General features: G+C 37.5%; 1 protein-coding gene across 4 annotated transcripts in view; it reads left to right on the top strand.

Annotated features, from left to right (window-relative positions):
* Positions 1–24,598, top strand: part of LOC131065083 (pantothenate kinase 2) — a 345,145-nt gene that overhangs the window by 152,419 nt on the left and 168,128 nt on the right. For all 4 annotated transcript variants that reach the window (XM_057999509.2, XM_057999495.2, XM_057999488.2 and 1 more), the window contains one exon: positions 943–1,006. In XM_057999509.2, coding sequence (XP_057855492.2) covers positions 943–1,006 — 64 coding nt within the window. The remainder of the gene's footprint in view (positions 1–942; positions 1,007–24,598) is intronic.

The raw sequence follows: 24,598 nt of genomic DNA, 5'->3' as shown, positions 1-24,598 counted from the left end.
AGTTGATGTGTAAATGTATTCACCTATTATCTTCTTGTGTTCAAGGATCAAACATTTCCAACACATAAGGGCATGTAAATGTACATTATGAATGTTTGATTGTCTACTAAAGTCACTATGTAGAGACCATATCCCTACATATCTTTCTCTTGTGTCCTATTTTTATATTCACTATCTCTGCCTCACCTATTCTTGTCTATTAGATAAATTATATTGTCTATGCTGTTTGATAAGTAAAGATTTCATATTTTTGTCCTATTTATACATGTTTGTTATAATACACAATATACCATAACTTTAGTAAACAGCATTAGCACATATGAGATGTCAAGTAGATCCTTTACCATATTACGGATTCTAATTTACTTATTCACTTGTGTAATTGTTCTTTGTTGTCTTGATGTTTTAAAGGTTTGTTACTTGTTATTTTTAAGGCCCTAGATTAAACAGTGCCAGAATCCTAATTCGAATTCATTCCTTTGAGCTTTTGATTCTAAAGATCTATCTACTTGCAATTATCACAAGTTTGGTTTGAATGCTTAGTGGAATCTGAAGCTAGTAGCTTACCTAAAGAATGCACAAGAGATTATTAATATATTAGATACAAAAGCGACTTGAAATATATGAATTTCTACAAATTGGATATAGTATTGAAACATTGTTGACAGTTGACACATGACTTTAAATGTACGGTTTGTGCCATTCGTTTAGAAACCCAAGACACTCAATTTCAAGTATATACTCCACAAATATTGATGTTGATAGAGTCCTAAAAGATGAAATGGAAATCAAGAGATTTCATTGCTTCTATATTTGTCATAATTAATTGATTTATTTTCAAAGAACTATGTACTTTGTTGTTCACTAGATATAACAATTAGTGCATTGAGGTCATTTCTTACAATCTAGTGGATTTCCTTTCTTCTTATTGTGGTTTTACAGGGAAAATGAGGCATCACTAGCTGTTTTACAAGATCTTTTGATGGAACTTGATAGTATGGATGAGGTATTCATGTTTGGTACATTCTTATTTTATGAACAAAATTCTTTATTTAGTTCAGTGCTGATTAGTCTTCTAAGATAGATTTGTTTTTTCTTACTTGTAGGATGATTCATTAGAAAGTAAGTGCCACCGTTGTACACCAAGTAAATTTCATATTATGATAAAATAGAAAGTGTTGAAATAGCATAATTTTCTGAAAGAAAATGTGTAGACTTCCTATGCTTTAATTCAGACATTATCCTTAGAAAATTCTTGTGTACCTAACGACATCACATTATCATACTGATATTTTAGAATCGAGCCTAACCTTTAGTGTTAGGTTGCAGTTTTTTATTATTTTATCTTTTATATGTTGGTTACATCTTTAAGCGAGTACACATTTTGTATCTAGTTGTAATTTTTCATAATTTAAATGTTGGCACCTCATTAAGCAAACATGTGCCTTTATATGGGGCCACTTTTTGATATTTTTTGAAAAACACATCTCTCCATGTTTTTTGAAAATTTGGATCTCTTCATGTGGATGTGTACTCATTTATAGAGTGACATTTTTAAATTTTTAACATTTATGTTTCCTTTTGGAGTTATACAAGTCCTTTCACCAGTTGACATTTTTTCAGTGTTCCATGGTTGTTGGAGACGAGGGGACGTGGGGATGTGGGGACGGGTTTAGGGGACGCGGGGATGTGTTTGGGGATGGCAGGGGGACGGCAGTGAGGGGGTGGTGAGCTGGTGGTGCTGATATACGTATAGTACTTGAAAAACTAGTTGTGAAAAGATGTATAAGAATTACATTTGAAATGAAACTATGGAAAATTAGTAAAATTATAAAATAGAAAAATTTGAAATAATAAATACAAAGATTTCTTGAATGCTAAATAAAATTTGACAAATGAAATTGTCAAATTGGAGATTTATATTATATTGAAAATATGAATATTTGATATCATAAAGATGATTACATCATTACAATGAGTAGCAATAGCATTACAATTACTAGCATGGTATCAAAATAATACTAAGTACAAATATCAAAATGTCAAAATGTAGTGAAGGGAGGCCTCTAATCATCTACAAACTCCTTATCATTGAAACTGTTGGACTCCTCATGGTCAAGATCCCTCAAACTAACACCGACCAGCCTTGCATTTGAAGTGGTAGCATCCTCATCAACCTGTGATGGCTCCTCTAGCTCTACATCCCATCATGCCGTTGGACTCTCTTTTTACACATGTTGCAGTCAATGAGACGCAAAGCACTATGTACAACCACGAGCTTCTCTGCTCTCATAGAGGTAAGTTTGTTCCTCTTAAGAGAGTGGATGAAGCTATATGTAGACCAATTCCTCTCAATAGTTGAAGAACTAGAAACCTAGGATAGCATACAAATTGCTAGAGTGGTAGTTAAAGATTTCTGACAATGACAATTCCACCACAAAAGTGGGTCCTCCTGTGCCATAGTTTCTATATCCATCTTTGCCGTGTCTGAATAACCCCTAAGAGTGGAAAATTTCGTGCACTCAGTGCGAATTATGTCGGCATCTCTAACATCATGCATCTTCTCTATGCACCTAAAGAACCCTACACTCAGCTCATCATCTTGAATCAGTGTAACTCTACCAGGCCTAGCCTTGTACCACTTAAGATTCAAGGCATAGGCAACCATATACAAGTGAGTGCTGAGCTTGTCCCATCTACACTAAATGATTGGCCGAATGTGCTCATTGTAGAATGCTAAAGTGGTATCCTTCACTTGCATAACAACCCTCATTTGGTCAAGCATAGAATCGATGCACTCATACACCTCTCCAAGGTTAGGTGCATCCCCATCCCCATATCTAATGGCTTGGAAAACTGGAGCAATGATGCAGACTATGTATTTTGCATCAGCCCAAAACATATCACTTTTCACTATCTCCTTCACCCATCTCCCCTGCTCTGTCCTGGCCTTGACCCACCTATTCCACTCTACTGTGATAACCATGAATTGCAGTGCCTCTTGCAACTCAATCATTGTCTCCAAGAGAATCAAACAGGATGCATATTTGGTCACAACTGGTTTCAAGAACTCTTTCGAGAAGGTCCTGAAGAGTGCATGTGAAGTGTGGTGGTTCATTTGCACATCTCTCTCATCGCTGACCACTCCTCTAATCCAATCAATCTTCCCGTGCATTGTTCATGGCATGCACACAACATGGAGTCCACCAAATATGTCTGTAGGCTGCCTCAATAAGTTTCCCTACAACTTTACTCACATATGCTGCATTTGTCACTACTTGGACCACATTTTGTTTCCCAATCTCCTCAATAGCCTCCCCAAGACCTCAAACTGAAAATCAACATCTTTGTGATGCCCTGTACAATCAATTGCTGTGAGAAAGTATGGGCCCTCTACACATGTAATCTTGATGTTGATGAGTGAACGATGGCTAATGTTTGTCCATGTCATGTCCCCCCGGGATCGTTATACATATACGGAGAGAGACCCTAAAAGAAGACACTATTATTTTATATAATAATTACCAACGAAGGAATATTTGAAATTTATTTATTATTAATTAATTAACAGTTATCAACAGCTACAACTAATAATATTTCTTAAACAATAAGGATGGGTGAAAAGAATACATACAAAGTAATCATATGCTTCTCCTACAACAAACAAGAATAGTATTTAGACTAATTGACGTAACATTTAATTGAACATTACATCGCTAAGCGGTCCTCAATTTCGTGGAGTCTCTAAAAGAGACAAAATTGCGAATGTAATCGGAAGACTATTATTATAGATGGGTTCAAGTATGGTGCTTGGTATGAACCACCATTTAAGAACACTAATCGTATAGTCAACGATCAGGATTAAGGACATATTGGGCACTCTTAAGAGAATTTATACCGGATGTAAAAATACTTAATAATGTTAATGTATGGATTGATTGAATTGGTTAGAGTAAATAAAAGGTTAAAATGATAATATAAGTAATACATTAAAAATAAAGGAAATATATTTGATATAAAATAATAAAGAAAAGTATTATTTAATATCTAATATATTTTAAATGATACTTAACATTTAATATATTTAAAATGAAATGATATAAAATACTTAATGTATTTTAATGAAATGTTATATTTAATATATTTAAAAGGAAATAATATTAAGTATTTAATATAGTTAAATGAATTGTATTTAATATTTAATATATTTTAAAAAGGGAAATAATATATTGAACATCTTACAAAGGCATGGCTTAAACAAATAGATTAAGCCTGGTTACTCCCGCACGAAGTGGTGTGTGGGTAATCGCAGCCTAGGCTGCGATTACCCCCGCACCCGTTCATGTGGAAGGGGCCCGTGGAGGGGCACGACCCCTCACGGGCTATATGGAACAGCAGCGACAGTAAAGAATGTTCATTAACAGTAATTAATGGGTAATGTGGAATGCCCGTAAATATGTGATGTTAATTATTGTCCAAGTGCATATATATATATTACTTGATGTGTAATATTCAGTGGTCATTAAATATAGGTAAAAGATATGATCATGTTAATTATTGTATTCCCAAATTTACACCTTAGGAAGGATTGTGTAATACAAAGGTTTTTAATAAAATGCATATGTTACAAATGGTAAAGTACATTGACATATATATATGTTAAAGAATATATTAGGAACCCATGTTAACACAAATAGATAGGAATGTATTGAAATTGATATTCAAATGTATGGCTTGGTTGACTTAAACTCAACAAAGAAGAGAAGGATCTGGTCGATTCCCTTCAAGGACTCGGATGATGAAGGCATCACCCGATACAAGGAAAAGGCAAGGGTCTTCCTTGGCTGGCTTGGGTATAAGAGGTTACACCCAAGACAGGACTCGAAGATCTGGTGAATTCCCTTGAGGACTTGGATGATGGAGGCATCACTCAAGACAAGGAAAGGCAAGGGTCTTCCTTGGTTGGCTTGGGTGTAAGAGGTTATACCCAAGACAAGACTCAAAGGTCAGGCCCATCCCCTCTAAGGACTTGGGTGATGAAGGCATCACCCAAGGCAAGGAATAGACAAGGGTCTTCCTTGGATGGCTTGGGTGTAAGAGGTTACACCCAAGACATGATTCGAATTCATCTTCGATTTCCTGGAGGGCTTGGGACGAAGAGGTTCCAAGAAGGTGAGCCTCACGGCCACCTAAGGACATACTTACGTATGACATTGTATCCTTTTTTAGGTGAAAATTATGATTATGTTAATTGAGCATTGAAGTTAGATTGCAATTTAAATTACTTATATATATTTATATGTTTGTTATGTTCTAACAATCTGTTTTGCAGGTTAATGATCTCTAAATAGTAGGGACATTACAGTGGTATCAGAGCAATGATCCTGCCATGCTGTAGGGTAAAGACAAATCATTTTAGTCAAAAGAAAAATTTGACAATGCGTGTATGCTTCGTGTTTGAAATCATCCATATGTATGCTTCGTGTTTTTTATATGTATGCTCTGTGTTTGCGATTCATATTGGGAGATAACTCAGTACGAGGAAATTGGCAATTGCTTGAGGACAAGCAATTTTGAGGAGGGCGGACTGTCATGTCCCCCCGGGATCATTATACATATACGTAGAGAAACCCTAAAAGAAGACACTATTATTTTATATAATAATTACCAACGAAGAAATATTGAAATTTATTTATTATTAATTAATTAACAGTTATCAACAGCTATAACTAATAATATTTCTTAAACAATAAGGATGGGTGAAAAGAATACATACAAAGTAATCATATGCTTCTCCTACAACAAACAAGAATAGTATTTAGACTAATTGACGTAACATTTAATTGAACATTACATCGCTAAGCGGTCCTCAATTTTGTGGAGTCTCTAAAAGAGACAAAATTGCGAATGTAATCAGAAGACTATTATTATAGATGGGTTCAAGTATGGTGCTTGGTATGAACCACCATTTAAGAACACTAATCGTATAGTCAACGATGAGGATTAAGGACATATTGGAGAGAATTTATACCGGATGTAAAAATACTTAATAATGTTAATGTATGGATTGATTGAACTAGTTAGAGTAAATAAAAGGTTGAAATGATAATATAAGTAATACATTAAAAATAAAGGAAATATATTTGATATAAAATAATAAAGAAAAGTATTATTTAATATCTAATATATTTTAAATGATACTTAACATTTAATATATTTAAAATGAAATGATATATAATACTTAATGTATTTTAATGAAATGTTATATTTAATATATTTAAAAGGAAATAATATTAAGTATTTAATATAGTTAAATGAATTGTATTTAATATTTAATATATTTTAAAAAGGGAAATAATATATTGAACATCTTACAAAGGCATGGCTTAAACAAATAGATTAAGCCTGGTTACTCCCGCACGAAGTGGTGTGTGGGTAACCGCAGCCTAGGCTGCGATTACCCCCGCACCCCTTCATGCGGAAGGGGCCCATGGAGGGGCACGACCCCTCAGGCTGCGGTTACCCACGCACCCCTTCATGCGGAAGGGGCCCATGGAGGGGCACGACCCCTCACGGGCTATATGGAACAGCAGCGACAGTAAAGAAAAGGAGGAAGGAGGGTGCGAGGTGGGGAGAGTACATTGCAGACGATAGGTAAGAATGATGGTATTAACGTTCAGGTTTATTAATTAATAGGTAATATTCATTATTAATTAATTATTATTCAGTATTAATAATTAATATGTAACGTTCATTATTAATTAATTGGTATTCAGTACTAACAATTAATATATAATGTTCATTGAGCATCAGTCAGTGTTCAGTATTAATCATTAATATGTAATGTTCATTAACAGTAATTAATGGGTAATGTGGAATGCCCATAAATATGTGATGTTAATTATTGCCCAAGTGCATATATATATATATTACTTGATGTGTAATATGCAGTGGTCATTAAATATAGGTAAAAGATATGATCATGTTAATTATTGTATTCCCAAATTTACACCTTAGGAAGGATTGTGTAATACAAAGGTATTTAATAAAATGCATATGTTACAAATGGTAAAGTACATTGACATATATATATGTTAAAGAATATATTAGGAACCCATGTTAACACAAATAGATAGGAATGTATTGAAATTGATATGCAAATGTATGGCTTGGTTGACTTAAACTCAACCAAGAAGAGAAGGATCTGGTCGATTCCCTTCGAGGACTCGGATGATGAAGGCATCACTCGAGAGAAGGAAAAGGGAAGGGTCTTCCTTGGCTGGCTTGGGTATAAGAGGTTACACCCAAGACAAGACTCGAAGATCTGGTGAATTCCCTTGAGGACTTGGATGATGGAGGCATCACTCAAGACAAGGAAAGGCAAGGGTCTTCCTTGGCTGGCTTGGGTGTAAGAGGTTATACCCAAGACAGGACTCAAAGGTTGGGCCCATCCCCTCTAAGGACTTGGGTGATGAAGGAATCACCCAAGGCAAGGAATAGACAAGGGTCTTCCTTGGATGGCTTGGGTGTAAGAGGTTACACCTAAGACAAGATTCGAATTCATCTTCGATTTCCTGGAGGGCTTGGGACCAAGGGGTTCCAAGAAGGTGAGCCTCACGACCACCTAAGGATATACTTACATATGGCATTGTATCCTTTTTTAGATGAAAATTATGATTATGTTAATTGAGCATTGAAGTTAGATTGCAATTTAAATTACTTATATATATATTTATATGTTTGTTATGTTCTAACAATCTGTTCTGCAGGTTAATGATCTCTAAATAGTAGGGACATTATAGTCCACCCATCCATAACCATGCTGTGTGCATAGGCCACCCAACATGCCTTCATCTTCTCCATCAAAACATTGATCTTGGAGTAGTTCTTATCCAAGATCGTCGTCCTCAATTTGGTCTCACTTGGTGGCACATATGATGGTCCTCCTTTCACCACCATCGACATCATCTCCTTATAATAATGAGACAAAGCTACATGAAATATGATTCCATTGGCAAAAAAGAACTTGCCAATGGCATCATCTATCTCATCCTTCAGCTGCACATTGAACAAATCATCTATGGGGTTAGTTTGCAACTTGCGTTTCCCGGTCCCCTTAACCTCTCGTGATTGGCCCACGACACTCAAAGTGGAAGTGGATGAAGGTCTTGACATCTCTCCTCTCATCTGCAATGTATGAGAAGAAGTATGTTGCACTTGTTGGCCCTATTGAAGCTGTGCCCTACCAAACAAAGTAGTAGGTATTGCAACTGCCTTGCCATCAGGAATGCCCCAAAGCTTGTTGATCTCAATTTTGTATTGAATGTTTTTAGGTTCTTCCAAAAAGCGACACAGATTCATAGCTTTTCCTCTCAAAAAAAGGAAGTATGAATTGAGTCTAGTCATGTTGCCAAACCATGCAAGACCTCAGATGTTGCATTGCCACTTCCTTTTGTCGCCATTTGTCCTTGATGTGCCTGCTATTTTTTATGCAAACAGTTTGAGAGGAGATTTAGGATCATAAGGACCCCTAGAATACTATGCCAATAACTTGGTAGGGAAACCTGTACTAGCTGGTGCACTTGCCATGGAACTAGATTGGGCTCCATGATCAACCCCATGGTCACCCCCCTCAGCCTCAGGTTCATAATCTGAATCATTTCCACTATGAGAATCGATTTCCATCTCATCCTCACTCATTTAATGAGAGTTGATTGTGATAGTGACTGCATTTCACAAAATAAAAATAAAAATGTATTCAATAAGCATGTAGTTTCAAGCCTAGTTTAACAAATTTCAATTTTGAAAACAAAATTTAAAATTTGAAATTTGATGTTGAATTTTGAAGGCAAAATGATGAATGATTCATTCATCATTTTTCCTTGAAGATTCACCATCAAATCTGATTTTGAAATGAATCAAAGAAAAAACAAGTTTAAACAACAAAAAAAATTGAAAATCAGAAAATGAAACAAACAAAAAACAAGAAATAACCTACTTTGTGCTTGAAAAATCTCTCCAAAATGTTGTGGAATCCTCTTCCTCTTCTGCTTGCTCCTTTTCACCCCTCTTACACTTACACTCACTCTTTTCATTCCTACAATCACTCTTTTTTGAGTTTTTTCCTACGTAACCCGGGGATGCATCCCTAGGTTAAAATCCCCTGTCCTCGTACCGGGGACGTTTTGGGGACTTGGGTACGGCTAGGGGACGACCCTCGCTGTCCCCAATATTGCAAAATTTGTGGGAAATGTCCCGAAAACTTGGGGACGATAGTGATTATCGAAGGGGACGTCCCCCCGTCCTCTAATCGTCTCGGGGACGACCAGCCGTCCCCCTTTTCCCAGCACATTTAAAAAACAAAAAAAGACTCAAATACTCAAAAAAACATTATTTTATTTTATTATAGGTCTATAAAATTGGATATTCACTAATATGATGGGTAAACATGTCTGAATCACTTCGAAAAGCACTTAGAAATAATGAGCAGCAGCCTGGTAATAAATTTCACAAACACTTAGAACGAGGTAGTGCGTAAAAAAGTGGTTGTAGGTCTGTAATATTGGACTTTTCACAATTATGAAAGGTAAACAGGTCTGAATCATAGCCAAAAGCACCCAGAAATATGAATAACAACTTGGTATAGAATTTCACAAACATCCAAAACTTTGTAGTGCATAAAGAAGCGGTTGTAGGTCATAATAGAAATGGAAGACGATCAAAATATCCTTCAGCCAGAAAGAAACAATGAACTACATGCAAACACGTGTTGGCATATTGACAATGTATTTTCAATTATGAATGCATATTGAGTATTGACAATGAATTCTGAACACAAATGTTGTATGTTAAGGTTCTATAATGTACATATACTTGCTTTATCCATGTTTTCATATGAATATAATGTATATATACATGCTTTATCTATTTTTCATATGAACATTTAAAATTTCACTATATATTTTAAATTTTCTTTATATTTAATATAGCTGTCATCTTTGCCATCCCCCCGTTGTCCCCAAAATTGGCAAAAAAACTTGTCATCCCGGAAACTTGTCCCGCCGTCCCCTGCCATCCCCGTCCTGGAAACTCGGGGTAACATAGGTTTTTTCTCCTCTTCACTAGCTGGTAAAAAAAATCAGAAATAGAAATGTGAGTGAAATCAATAATTTTAGGAGTTTTGTAATGCATAGGGGGCATGGGTGGCGCCCACGTCAAATTAGGGTTACCCCCAAACACCAAGAAATCGCTCAAAATATTTTTTTTTATAAATTTTAATGCTTTTTTACGTTTTCAGATGGGAGACTTTTGCACGTCTGCCCACCCCTCGAGAGATGCTTGGACGTCTCCAAGGCTCTGGCAGCGATGGCGGGATGGTGGGGGTTGCCACGTCTCTGTCTCGCAATCCTAAAGATGTGGGCCCGAGGGGGGGGAGACGCGTCCCCATGGATCAGTGTATTATTTTTGATTTTGAATGTTACTTTTTGTGCTCCAATACATAGGCACACTCTTACACTATTAGGCAAGTTTTCAAATTTCAAATATATGTGCCTCTTCGAAGTGATGCTCACCATTGCATTGGCAAACATCTTTTCAAATTTAAACTTGTTTTTCTATTTGTTCTGTTGTGCACAATTGAACTTTCATACACGTTTTTAAACTTTTGACAAAACTTCCACTCCTTCGTTGAGTGGTGTGCTCCTGCACTTGGGAACATTTTTTCTCGCTTTATAAAGTTTTTTGCCATTTGCCCATCATTTGAAGTCCTCTTGAATGACCCAGGTGATCATGTGGATGATCAAAGACTGCAATAGAACTTTATACCCTGTAAAAGGTTTTGTTTTGATTTTAACTAGGTTACCGGTATGGCTAGGTTTTCCTCCGTATCTGGGTACGGATTCGACTTGGAATCGGATTCAACTTGGAATCCCTGTGGAATTGAACAGGGTCCCTCTATTTTGTCTTGGAATTGTATCCGCATTTCTACACCCGTATCCGAACGAATGTGATGCCGACGTGGCGTATTTCTGACGTTTTTTCAACGGATCCGTGTCGCGCGCGAATTTCAAGATTTTTTTTGTTGACTTTCGCGAAAGGAAAAGGTCATAAAACCCTAAAACGTAAAGCGGAAGGAAAAGGTCATAAGATTTTTTGTGTTGCCTTTGTTTGTCTTCGCATTTCTCCCACCAAAACGCATGGCAGCTCTGTCTTTGGCGACGCAGGTGACGCAACACAGGCAACGCGCGGCTCACGCGATGCACCGCTCACGCGACACAGGCGACGCGACGCAGGCGACGCGCCGCTCACGCCGTCTTCGGCTCAAGCGACGCGGGCTCCGCTTAGGCCATCTTCGGCTCAAGCGACGCGACGCGACGCAACTCCGCTCAGGTGTCTTTGGCAGGCTTGAGGTATGTAGTTTTAAATTTTTTTATTTCTTTCAAAAAAAATTTAAATTTCTATAGTTTATAAATTTTTAAGTTTTTATCAGTTTATATTATGAAAGGAAATATAATGTTTAATTTAACTTTATAATGTTTATTTATTATTCTAGACTCTATTTTATCAGTTTAATGATTTAAATTTTAATTTATATAAATAATAAATGTGAAATATTTATAATTTTGAATGATTTAAATTTTATTATTTTAATTTATATAAATAATAAATGTGAAATATTTAAATTTCATTTAATGTGAAAATAAAATTATTCATAATGTTTACAATTTAACTTTTTAAGTAAATGTATAACCATATTAATATATGATAATAATATTTTTACAAATTTTTAAATTACAAAATTGAAAATAGCTGAAATATTCATATTTATAATTTAAAATAAATTATAATAATAATACAAATTAAAATTAAATATCATATTGATATTTAATTTTAATTTGTATTATTATTATTTAAAATATGAATATTTTAATTTATAATTATTGTGTAACTTAGAAATATGTAAATTGTTAAATAACTTAAATACTTAAATATTTAAATTTTAATAATTATTGTTTAACTTGTTGTAGATAGCATTATGGCAACGTCTTCTAGCTCTATTCCTCAACTGACTTTCAAAACCGACCCAAATTCACCTTTATGGAAATATGTCAAAATAATAGACCAAGTAAAAGGTGGTGGAACATTTAATTGGATATGCAACTTTTGTAGTGTGAAAAAAACTAGCTCCTACAGCCGTGTCAAAGCCCATTTTTGTGCTATTCCGCAACAAGGAATCAAACCATGTAAAGGAAAGGATGGAAATGGGTTGCCACCTCAACAAATCGCAGGATATATTAGAGAGCAAGAGGAAGCAGATGCAAGAGTTGGTAATGCCTCAAACCATCCTTTGTTGAAAGGAAGAGGAAGTAGATCAAAGAGGCCCCCTACTTCTCCATCTCATAGTAATTTTCCTGATATCGTGGTACAGAGCCACCCATTCTTGAGCATAATTGATGAAGAACCTGTTATTGTGAAGAGAAGCAGGGGCCCATTAGAGAGAGCATTTAAAAATGATGCTAGAGAGATTGCAGATCAATCCGTTGGAAGATGTCTATATGCAAACGGTTTGTCATTTAATGTGGTACGATCACCATATTGGCAGGATATGTTGAGAAAGGTAAATGAGGCTCCACAAGGGTACACAGGGCCAGGTTATGAGAAGGTGCGTAGCACCTTACTAGCAAAGGAGGTAAAAAGCTTAGAAAATGCATTGGCTCCCATTAGAAATTCATGGAAACAAACAGGGGTGTCCATCATTTTTGATGGATGGAAGGATACCAAAAATCGACCATTAATTAATGTAATTGCAGTGTGCCCTAAAGGGGCAATGTTTCTGAAAGCTGTGGATTGTGAGGGACAGGTGAAGGATGCACAATTTATTGCTAACATCCTTATACAATGCATTCAAGATGTGGGACCTCAAAATGTTGTCCAAGTAATAACGGACAATGCAAAGAATTGTAGAGCTGCAGGTATGTTGATTGAGACACGGTTTGAACACATATATTGGACACCTTGTGCTATCCACTCTCTCAACCTCATGCTACAAAAGATGGGTAGGAAAATTGATTGGATCAAACAGATTTATGATGAGGTTGAAGAGATCCAAATGTTCATCACAAACCATAGCATGTCGCAGGCCATTTTCAGATCATTTTCACAGTTGGAGTTGCTAAAGGTAATTGAAACACTTTAATTTCTAAAATCTACATTTCACTTTAGTAATCACTAATCCTTAATTTATTTTTTAAATTTGATCACGTCTTCTTTGTATTCTAATTTTTATTTTTTAATTTTTGAATAGGTTGCTAAGACTCGATTTGCATCCAACACAATCGTCTTGAGGCGACTTGTGAAGGTGCAGGAGCCACTTGCTAGCATGGTAATTAGTCAAAGTTGGTCCCTATGGAGGCAATCCAATATTGAAAGGGCAAGAAATGTAAAACACATGATCCTAGATGACACTTGGTGGGATCGAGTGGAATATCTTTTGAGTTTCACTGAGCCCATCATGAGTATGATCCGTTATACTGACACGGATCAACCATGTTTGGGAGAGGTATATGATGGTATTGACTCGATGATTGAGGAAATGAAAGTCATCATCAATGCAAAAGAGCAAGATCCTGAAGAAACTTTCTTCAAAGAGGTTCAATCTATTTGTGTTGAGCGGTGGAACAAAATGACCACCCCACTACATCTTCTTGCATTTGCATTGACTCCCAAATTTTATAGTGATGAAATGCTTGCTAAGCCATCAAGGGTACCACCATATAGAGATTCAGAAGTTAGTGAAGGGTGTAGGACAGCACTTGCTAGACTCTTCCCCGATTCTGAAATGGAGGATTTAATGTCAACTGAGTTTGCTGATTTTGTAGCCTCCAATGGTCAAAGTGTTTCTGCTCTTCGTGACAAGTATAAGAAGGATGCTCATGCTTGGTGGTACGTTAATGGCCATACATCACCAAACCTTCAAACTCTTGCAATCAAACTTTTATCGCAAGTGAGTTTCTTAATTTTTATTGCTCTCTAAATTCATATTTTTTACTATTGTCACCCTCTAACTTTGTGTCAATTATTCAATAGGTTGCCAGTTCATCTTCATCTGAGTGAAATTGGAGCACATACTCCTTTATCCACTCAGTGAAATGCAACCGATTGGCAGCAAGTAAGGCGGAAGAGCTAGTTTATGTGCATTCAAACTTGCGCCTTCTTACTCATAAACAAAAAGAGTACAAGGATGGGAGCACAAAGTTTTGGGATGTAGATCCAGAGCGAACTGATTTGGATTTTTCAGCTGCCACACAATCTTTACTTTCTGGGGAGTTCAATAGCCAATTTGCTGCTAGTGAAAGTGGCAGTGACGCTGCATGTGGTTCCACTACTCTACCTACATCATCTGATGTCAATGATGATGTTGATCTTGATCTTCCTAGTGACCCATATGATGCTGATTATTAATTGTGTTATTTTATTGTTGAAACAATGAACAATGAATTCGATATATCTATCATAACTGATTCAAATTTTGACAAATGGAAATTAGATTAGACTTATAGTAAATTTGTTATATTTATATCATATATGATAGTTCCAAGTTTTGTTTAGCATATGGATGATATTTGGGATTCTAAATTTAATTTTTGTTTCTACTGTTTAGGCTGCATATATGTATATATTTATGATTTTTACTTTTTTTTGTACGGACGTACCCAAACGTACCCAAACCCCCCTCCAAAAAAATTGCCGTACCGGCGTATCGTACCCACGTACCCGTACCCATGCCCGTACCGGCAACTTAGGATTTTAATAATAGGAAGCCAAGTTGAATGTGTAGTTCTAGTTTTTTGAATGTAAAATGTTAAACCTTGTATCCTCATTATTTTTCATATATGATGAGTTTTATTTGTATAGGTGCTAAGTCAGTACGAATCCATAAAATAAACAAATTTCCTAGATTTAGAGAAATGATAGCTTACTTACTGGAAGTAGGAAAGGCATGAAGTGTGATTAGAGCAATGACTGGTGCTTGGGGATTTTGTTAGCATTTCAATGTCTCCATTTTAAGACAACACAAAATGGAACAATGTATAAGGTAAAACCTTTCTTCAAAACTAAAAGGCAATGCTCCTTTCTAATGGCCCCTTTTAATCTGTAGGATTGAGTGAATGTTCTTTCAACAATTAGATAGCAAGTGAGTGTCTTCTCAGAAAAAGTATAGAGCTGAACAATAGAATATAAGTGAGTGTTTGTTATGTCTCTTAGCTGGAATAAGGTAGTTTAAGTGGGAACAAGGTAGTTTTGTTAGTTTGTGGAATAAATGGATGAGTTTGAAGTTAGAAAGAGGTCAAACCCTCTAGTATTCCTATTGTGACATTTTCACACATCGCCCCATTGCAGATGGGGACCCCCACTTTTTGCTTAGCTTAGGCATCTTAGTTAGTCATCTTAGCTTTGTAGTATTTGTAGTTGTTAGCCTTTGCTAGTGAGAGAAGGTATGTTGTGTGAATGTTAGGGTTGGAGGATGTTGCTTTGTTGCAAAGTTGTTGAAATCAAGTGATGTCAAGGGATGTCAAGGTTGGTAAGGTTTCTAGGTCGTTGCAAAATGTTGTTTTGAGTGGGGATTAAAGGGTTAGGAGTGGCAAGTTGGCTTGTAGTTCCATCAAGAACTGCAAGCACAACACCTAGGGTCATGAGTTTCAAGATCACATCATGCATGACAAGGGAAAAATTCTCAAAATTTGACTAAGTAAGATCCAAACCCCATTGGATATGTATGGATTTGTGCAATGCAACCCCCTAATCCCGCCAACTTCCTTCGTGCATACTGTTGTGACGTCTTCATACATCGCCCCATTGCAAATGGGAACCTCCACTTCTTCCGCTTTGCTCAGTGTTTGGCTTGGTAGGTTTAGTAGTTGTTTCCCCTTGCTTGTGAGAGGGGATGAGTTTAAGGATGTGGTTGTGTCAAAGTCGCAAAGTTTCTAGGATTGTCAATTGTCAATTTGCAAGCTAGAGGGCATGAAGGGTTTGAGATGGCATGAGCTAGGGTTTTGATGTGAAACTTGACAAAGGCATGAGTTTACTCAAAAGATCAATTTTGGTAAATGTTAGATTAACAATTTCAGGTTTGTATAAATGAAACTTTGATGAAGTCAAGATGCTACGAATGAAAGAGAATTGCAAAGAACTTCAAACTGGCAAAATTCCTTGAAATTTCCGCCTTCAAGCAAATGTGGCAAAGGTACCTTAAATTTCTGCCATGAAGAAAAGTTGCAAAGGTCTCCTAAAAGTCCGACCAAGTGAATAAGTGGCAAAGGTGTTATGAATAGCCACCCAAGGTGTTAAATTGCAATGCCCCCTCAAAATGCCACCCTCAATCAAATATGGAAACGGTTCTCTATAAAGCTGATCACATCAAAATGGCAAAGCTCCTTCAAAAATCTGCCCAGGTGTAAATACGTCAAAGGTCATCCAAAATCTTGCCATGATGCTATGATGGCAAAGGTCATCCAAATTCCCGCCATGATGATATGATGGCAAAGGTCTTCCAAAAATCTGCCAAGGTTGCGAAACCAAAGGGTCAAAACCATGAGCAAAATAAGAGGTTGGCTCTCTTAAGATGAGCGCTCACCAAACAAATGCAAATTAAAATCTTTTTTTCAAGATACAAGTTGGCCTAAAGGGGAAATGAAAGGACACGTCCTTTGCCCTAAAGCATCTATATAAAGAGACTTGAAACAAAGATGAAAAGTTATTAATCAGCAATAAATCTTTTGGCCCAAAATTTAAAAAAAATCGGGAATTGACAAAAATCGGCAATAAATTGGCGAATTTATCAAATTCTTGAAAATATATAATTTTTTAAAATATTCTTAAAAAACTATAATTTCTTAAAATATTCTTAAAAAAACACACATATACACTAAATTTATAAAACATAATAACATATTACTGGTTTTCATCATATATAAATAATAGTTTGAGTCAAATACATATCATATACCAAAAACAAATGCAACTTCTAAATAAGCTTGAGTCAAATACATATTGTAGAGTCTAGACCACAAAACAAATACAATCTCTAAAGTCTGAATACTTGGAAGGAGTGTAAATTTTCATCACATCATAATTTTGTGTTTGGTAGTCATCTTTAATCCAAACTTGGAGTCTTCTTAAGCTCAAATTTACTTATGAACCCCATTTCTAATTTGTTATGAACTCATTCCTAAGTTCATAATAGACTTTTGGATTTTATATAGATTATATATTAATCAAAGAATATGAATCTAAGATGCCATTCAAAGCATTAAACCAACTCTTTCTCATTCGACCCAAAACATATATATGAGACTGTTGCTATACCCATCTAGTAGGTTATTGGGTATGATTAATGTTTCTAACGAAAATTATTGTAATATTCGTCCAAGTCCTATGTATTATTATTTGTCTTGTAAGAAGGTCGTATAGCAGCACTTCAAAAGGCAAGTAAGATGAAGAGCGAGAGAAGTAGAGCCATGAGCACAGTGGTGAAGGAAAGGCAAGTGATGTCTTGGAAGCTTCCACAACCTCCATTGGCTGTTGCGTCCCCAGTCACGCGTAAAAAAAGTCGCTTTTTAGGTTCACAATAATATGTTTTAAAAACGCGATTTTTTAGGGTTTGGCTCGCGATTTTATTGCTGCTCAGATCGCGATTTAAAAAAAAATCTTCTGCGATTTATTAGACGATTAGATCATCTGCAAGTTCAACTCATGATAAATCACAATTTTGGCGATTTTTTAAAGATTTTTCATGTATGATTTCATCACCATCACAAAATGAGTTTTCTCTTTAATAGCAAATTTCAAGAGCGAATTAGCAGTCCCAATCAGCATTATTAACGAATTTGATCAGCAAGGCAAGGAATTCATCAACATAAACAGCGAATCTGGTTTAGGAAGAATATCATAAGCAAATTTCATCAGCAAAGATCAGTGATCCCAGTCAGCATCAAAAGTGAATTCAATCATTGAGGGTGCAGATTGAGTGTGATCAAGAGCAGCGAACTTCATAGAGCAATTTTCAGATTTGCACCTCCAAACAACATGTTTTGAAGGGCGAATTCTCTGTACATTGGCGATTTTAAACAAGAGATTTTGATCATTTCATTGATCAAAATGCATTCTCAAGGAAGGCAAGATTGATTTGAAGATCTTTTATCCAAACTTAGGGGCATTTTCAAGTTCGATTTGAAGACAACCTAGACAAAATTTGGTGAAAGTTTGCATATCATCAGACCTGATTTTGGTGAATTTCTTCAGCTAGGGCATTCTGTTTCTAGCATAATTTGATCAGATTATACATTGAGGCACGAAGTATAGGACATGTAAGGCTTGAGGTAATACACATAAGGTACAAAGCATGTATAAGAAAGGCACTCATGGAGTGAATACACTAAAGAAACATCAGTCATAAGGCAGACATAAAGACACAAGGCATACATGCTGAAGCATATCAGACATGAAGCAAACACATGAATATACATAGTATTGAAGCATACATGCTGAAAACATGACAACATTGGGCATTCTCATAATCATCCATACAAAACACCCGTAATGAAATGTTAAGATATTATCAAATATGGTGAATAGTTGTTAATCTGTTGTATGCTTAGCTCTCATAGATTGCATGAGTCTCCTCTTCCTCATTCTCCTCTACCTTACAAGATGGTAGATTTATTGTGCCAAGGGCGCATGACACAGTCTATATGCGGTTCCCGCAAGGTTTTCTACCCCTCTGGAACATTATCGTCATGTGACCGGTTTACTCTGCCTCTCCCCTCCATACACTCCCTATCTCTGTAAGTATTAGAAAAAGAAGAAGAATTGAATCCCTACAATCTATGGAATAATGATTAATAACACATAATTATCTGCAAATATACATGAAACATATATAATGTATGTGAATGCACTCAAAGCAATAAGTACACACAAAAAATATAAAATATACACATAGGGCATAGAGAATACGCATGAATATACTTAAGGCAAGTAGTATTCACATGAAAACACATGAAGTATAAATTATACATGTACAACACATAGATATGAGCAAGACATTAGGCATATACATTGCAAGACATGAATATACACATGGAAACACTTGCGTTATAATCATACATATGAATACACAAAGGTATGAAACACTCAGATGAATATGCATAAAGCGTGTAGGACATGAAGCATACATACAAATATATGAGCATGCAAATATTTTTAAAGCATAGGAAACAAACGCTCATATCATAAATGCACGTAAGGCATGAAATACATATGTCTGGCATAAGGCAATGAATACACATCAAGCACGTAAAGCATGGAATAGTACACTCTAATACACACTAGTAGGCATTAAGCATACACAACAAATGTCCTTATGGAGTAAACAAGTGTGAGGCAACACAAGTACACATATGAAGAGTACACTTAGAGTAAGCATGTAGTTTAAAGCACATTGGATTAATTCATGTTTGCCAATCAATTCATGTCTTTGGGACTATTCTAGATCAATCAAAAGTAGAACCAGATATTATAACATGTTGTATGATTTACTTCCCATAGATTGCATGAGACTCTTCTTCCCTGTCCTGCTAAACATTACAAGATGGAAGATTTACTGTGCCAAGGGCGCATGACACAGTCTACATGCGGCTCCCTTAAGGTTTCCTACCTGTCTTGGGAGATTTTTGCCATGTGACCGATTTACCCTGCCTTTCCCCCACACACTCCCTATCTTTGCAAGTATTTGAGAAGGCCAAAAAATGAGATCACTGCAATCTATAGGTTAAAAAATTAAATTTGCTATGGCATTATCCATTACAATCCCTATGTCATCTCTTATATCATTAGCACTGTATGGATTTATAGTATTAGAACAATTTGTGCAAATTGCCATATTCATCCTTGGAAAGATTATGTTGTACTATAATGTTTAATGTTGTACCCCATTATTGTCATCAACTTAATTTAATTAATTTTAATAAATTTCATCATATATTAATTAGACTTATTTCAGAAATTATTGACTGGTATATTCTAGTATTAAATTAGAAATTACTCAATACGTACCTGAAAATGAGCTTACCCATATCTCCTTGGATAGGTTTGCATCAACGGTACTCTCACAAGCCTGCAGGATTTTAGCTTTGATACCACTTGTAATGTCCCCTAATGGGACCCTCTTATATTCTGTCCTAGAATCACAATAGAAGGACATTCATGTCAAATAAAGCTTGGTCTGGAACCTTGTTGTGCGTTGCACACGCCCCCTGTCGCCGACAGGGTCCCCCTTTCCAGTTTTGAGTTTTTTTTTTATCGTCATCCCGAGAATCGAAACAGAGTTTCTCGTGTCTCCTCGAGTGAGTTCGTGATCAGTCCGTAAGCTGATCAACGTTGGAGTAATGAACCAATGAGTCCTTTTGACTGATCTGGCTTTCGGGCGTAAATACCGAGAGTTTGTTCCAAAATTTCAAAACTTAACGCAATGCAAGCATCTTTTCGGACTCCAGGTCCGAACTTGGCGAAAGTCAAGTTGAGCCGTTAAGTTTAAAACGTTGTGCGCTCCCCCCCTTTTGGATGTAAGCGTCCGAAGGTGAAAATTCAAAATTTGAAAGCATAAGGTGGCAATCGCATTCCGGACCCTAGGTCCGAAATTTCCAAAAAATTAAAGTTTCAAAACATAACACTGCCCAACAACGTTTTCGGACCTTAGGTCCGAATTTTAGTGAAGGTTAAGTTTAAAACACAGTGCAATAGCATACTTCGGACCCCCGTGTCCGAATAACACAAGTTGAAGTTTTAAAAAACATATCAAACAGCGTCTTCGGACCCTAGGCTCCGAAAAGAGACAAAGTTAAAGTTTTTTTAAAGCAACATAAACAGCGTTTTCGGACCCCCGCGTCCGAATGAAAAGAGACAAAGTTAAAGTTTTTTTAAAGCAACATCAAAAAACAACGTTTCGGACCCCCGCGTCCGAATATCGACCAAGGGCGAAGTAAGTTTCAAAAAACGCATATCATGCATACTTCGGACCCTAAGCTCCGAAAAGGGCGAAGTAAGTTTTAAAAAAAACGCATATCATGCATACTTCGGACCCTAAGCTCCGAAAAGGGCGAAGTAAGTTTTAAAAAAAACGCATATCATGCATACTTCGGACCCTAAGCTCCGAAAAGGGCGAAGTAAGTTTTAAAAAACGCATATCATGCATACTTCGGACCCTAAGCTCCGAAAAGGGCGAAGTAAGTTTTAAAAAAAAACGCATATCATGCATACTTCGGACCCTAAGCTCCGAAAAGGGCGAAGTAAGTTTTAAAAAACGCATATCATGCATACTTCGGACCCTAAGCTCCGAAAAGGGCGAAGTTGAAGTTTTAAAAAACATATCAAACAGCGTCTTCGGACCCTAGGCTCCGAAAAGAGACAAAGTTAAAGTTTTTTTAAAGCAACATAAACAGCGTTTTCGGACCCCCGCGTCCGAATGAAAAAGGGCGAAGTGTAAGTTTTAAAACACATCAAATAACATTCTTCGGGCCCTAAGCTCCGAAAAGGAAAGTGTGGTGTTTCAAAAACAACATCGAGACGCACTTCGGACCCCCGCGTCCGAATGACCAAGGGCGAAGTAAGTTTTTAAAGGCATTTCTCCAGCATCGAAATGCATACTTCGGGCCCTAAGCTCCGAATGAAAAGGGCGAACTAAGGTTTTAAAAACGCAGCGCATGGCACACTTCGGACCCCCGCGTCCGAATGAAAAGGGCGAAGTGTAAGTTTTAAAACATATCAAATAACATTCTTCGGACCCTAAGCTCCGAAAAGGAAAGTGTGGTGTTTCAAAAGCAACATCGAGACGCACTTCGGACCCCCGCGTCCGAATAACAAAGACAGTATAAGCTTTTAAAACAACATCAAAACGCACTTCGGACCCCCGCGTTCGAGCTTCAACAAGGTCGGGCAAACAGCGTTTTCGGACCCTAAGCGTCCGAAATTCCAAGGTGAAAGTTTAAAAACGAAGTCCAAAAGCAAGCAAAACATTAAACGCAGAAGGCACAGTGTGTAACGCGGAGGTCAGGACGAGCACACCCGCGAAGGTTAGATTCGAAAACCTCCAATTCAAAATTCGAAAGGAACTCTTAAATCTGAAAGCAAGGAGGTAAGACATTGCATCATCCTCCCATCGACCATTTAAAATTCAGGTTGCTAGGCACAGAACCATGTGAAATTGATAAATCCTCTTTCATCTTCCAAACTGCGAAAATTTAAACAGGAAGGATAACCGTTGGGATTCAAATTTTGTAGGGTCATCCGCTCGCCCCACCGCAAGGTCGAGCAATCACCCATCATTCGCTCCGATCAGGTAAGTACGCCTTATCGTGTACGGTCATTTAAAATGTGTGGATCAAATACGCAAATACGCAAAATTTGAAATGCTTAGAGTCTGCATCTCCATCATTCGAGCATCCAAAATTTAGGACTTATTCCCGGAGTTTGGCCGAAAACTGCATCTCTTTTCAAAATTGTCATGTTTTGTCTTTGTTAAAATTAATCAAAAAATTCGAAAGTGAGAACGCTTAGTCATAAATCTTCAGGAATATGATGCTGTTGAAGTTAATCAGATTGTTAGCCCAGAATGATATTTAAACGAATCTCGGTCTGTTGAAACACTTCTGTTATTATCTAACCCGCATCGTCATTCTCGTATCACCTTGTAATCCGTGTCTGGCTGTGCAGGATAAATGCCTAAATCAGCGGCAGAATCATCAAGAACACCCGCTGCAGCAGAAACCTCATGAGCATCCAAATCAGACGTCCCACGGAAAGTTGAAAGAATGAAGTATCAGTATCAGAGAGGAGGGTTAAGAGAGTCAAAGGTCCAGAGCATCTGGGACAACATTGGTGACACCGACCTTGGCCATATTGATATTCAGGATTTCAGGGATCGGGTCTTCTCACCCAATGCATATGGCAGGCCTAGGCAAATGCTAGAAAGTGGCATCGCCCAAGCAGCAGGTTTTCCTCCAGCAATCCAGAACTATGAATTAGTAGTGGAAGCTGCTCGGCATTATGAGCCAAAGTCCAGATTAGTGCTTCTGGAAGATATCACTATTGCCGACTTCTCCCCGGAGGCTATCGGTGATGCATTTGATATCCCCTTTCCAAATAATCCCATAGCTACAACAATGGACGAGGCACAGGGGGCATATGATATGAACCCAGCCCGATGCAGGGCATTGATTAACGAAGAATGGTTCAAAGAAAAAAGGCCTTCAAGCACCAGGATTGTGAAAAAGACCCCCAGAAGTGACTTTCATAATGAACATGGCGATATGGTCACCTTACTTAGCCGAGTCATGGGACTTCCTAAGTCCAACTACTTTGAAGAATGGATGTTCTATTTTACAGAGCAGGTCTTTGCCGGAAAGTCTAAGTTTGACTGGGCCCAGATCATAAGTGATAACATCCACGCTCAGCTGATTGAGCTTGAGACAAAGAAGTATTTCACCATGACCTCCTATTTGGTCTATATGTTCGCAAAGAACCAGCCACTGCCAGGATTAATAATGAAAGGTGAGATCGGGAATGGGCCTGGTCAGGTAAAAGTTTATGATTGCTACCCGCAGCTGCACTACCAGGATATAGCTCAAAGGGAAAAGAGCAGCCCGGCTTACGCGGTTGGACAGTACGAACGTGTCAACGACGCCTTCACAATGCGCCTAGTCAGGCTAATGCAAGGAGGGTTACACATAAGGCTCTCAGAGCAAGCTACCATTTTGGTGCAGAGGTATGGGGCCTGGTTTATCCAGTTCCCAAGATTCTCCTACATCCGAATTGCTGGCTTTGAAGGTGCCCCCCTTCGACTTCTGCGGTACCCAACCAATAAAGTAGTCCTCATGGAGGTGGCGAGACAATCACGCCCTGCCGGCATATTGTTACGAGAGAGCAAGCAAGCTGGATTCGCATTTCCAATGATCATAGGCAACCATGATGTCCAATTGAGAACTCCCACCCTAGCAGAAGAATCCCTTGCAGAGCTAGCCTCCTATGGCCTACAGGAACATTTTCCGAGAAAATGTTTTGATCATGACAATTTGGCAAAGAGAGCTTACGGTAGGCGCTACAGAGCAAAGGAGTCAATTGAAGATTACTGGAAAAATTGCTCCGATGACTACGAAGTCAGGCGACGGGAATATTCTAGATTGAGTGTGCAGCAAATGCGACTCTTTGAGTACCGTCGGGTCCCGGATCAGCTCACAGACTCGGGGAACTGTCTCCAAGTCCGGGAATTCGAAGCAGTAAGGCATCTCTTGCCAGGCGTTGATTGGTCTCAAGACCCAATGACGGATTTCGAAGCAGTCATGGCAGCCCCGGCAAGATACACAGATCAGTGGTTACAACATCAGATCGAGAGGCTAGTCCATGAAGGGGTCCAGTTTACTTACCATCTGATGGGCAATTTCGACTCTCAGTCTTCCGAAGATGAAAGGACATCAGTTGAAAAACCAGAGAAAAGGAAGAAAGCTAAGGCTTGCAAAGGGACTCGGGCGTCCAAGAGAACAAGGAG

This window comes from Cryptomeria japonica, chromosome 1, assembly GCF_030272615.1.
Source record: "Cryptomeria japonica chromosome 1, Sugi_1.0, whole genome shotgun sequence".
In the NCBI taxonomy this organism is placed as follows: domain Eukaryota; kingdom Viridiplantae; phylum Streptophyta; class Pinopsida; order Cupressales; family Cupressaceae; genus Cryptomeria; species Cryptomeria japonica.
The sequence above is the reverse complement of the archived record's forward strand: the minus strand, read 5'-3'. Positions and strand labels throughout refer to the sequence as shown.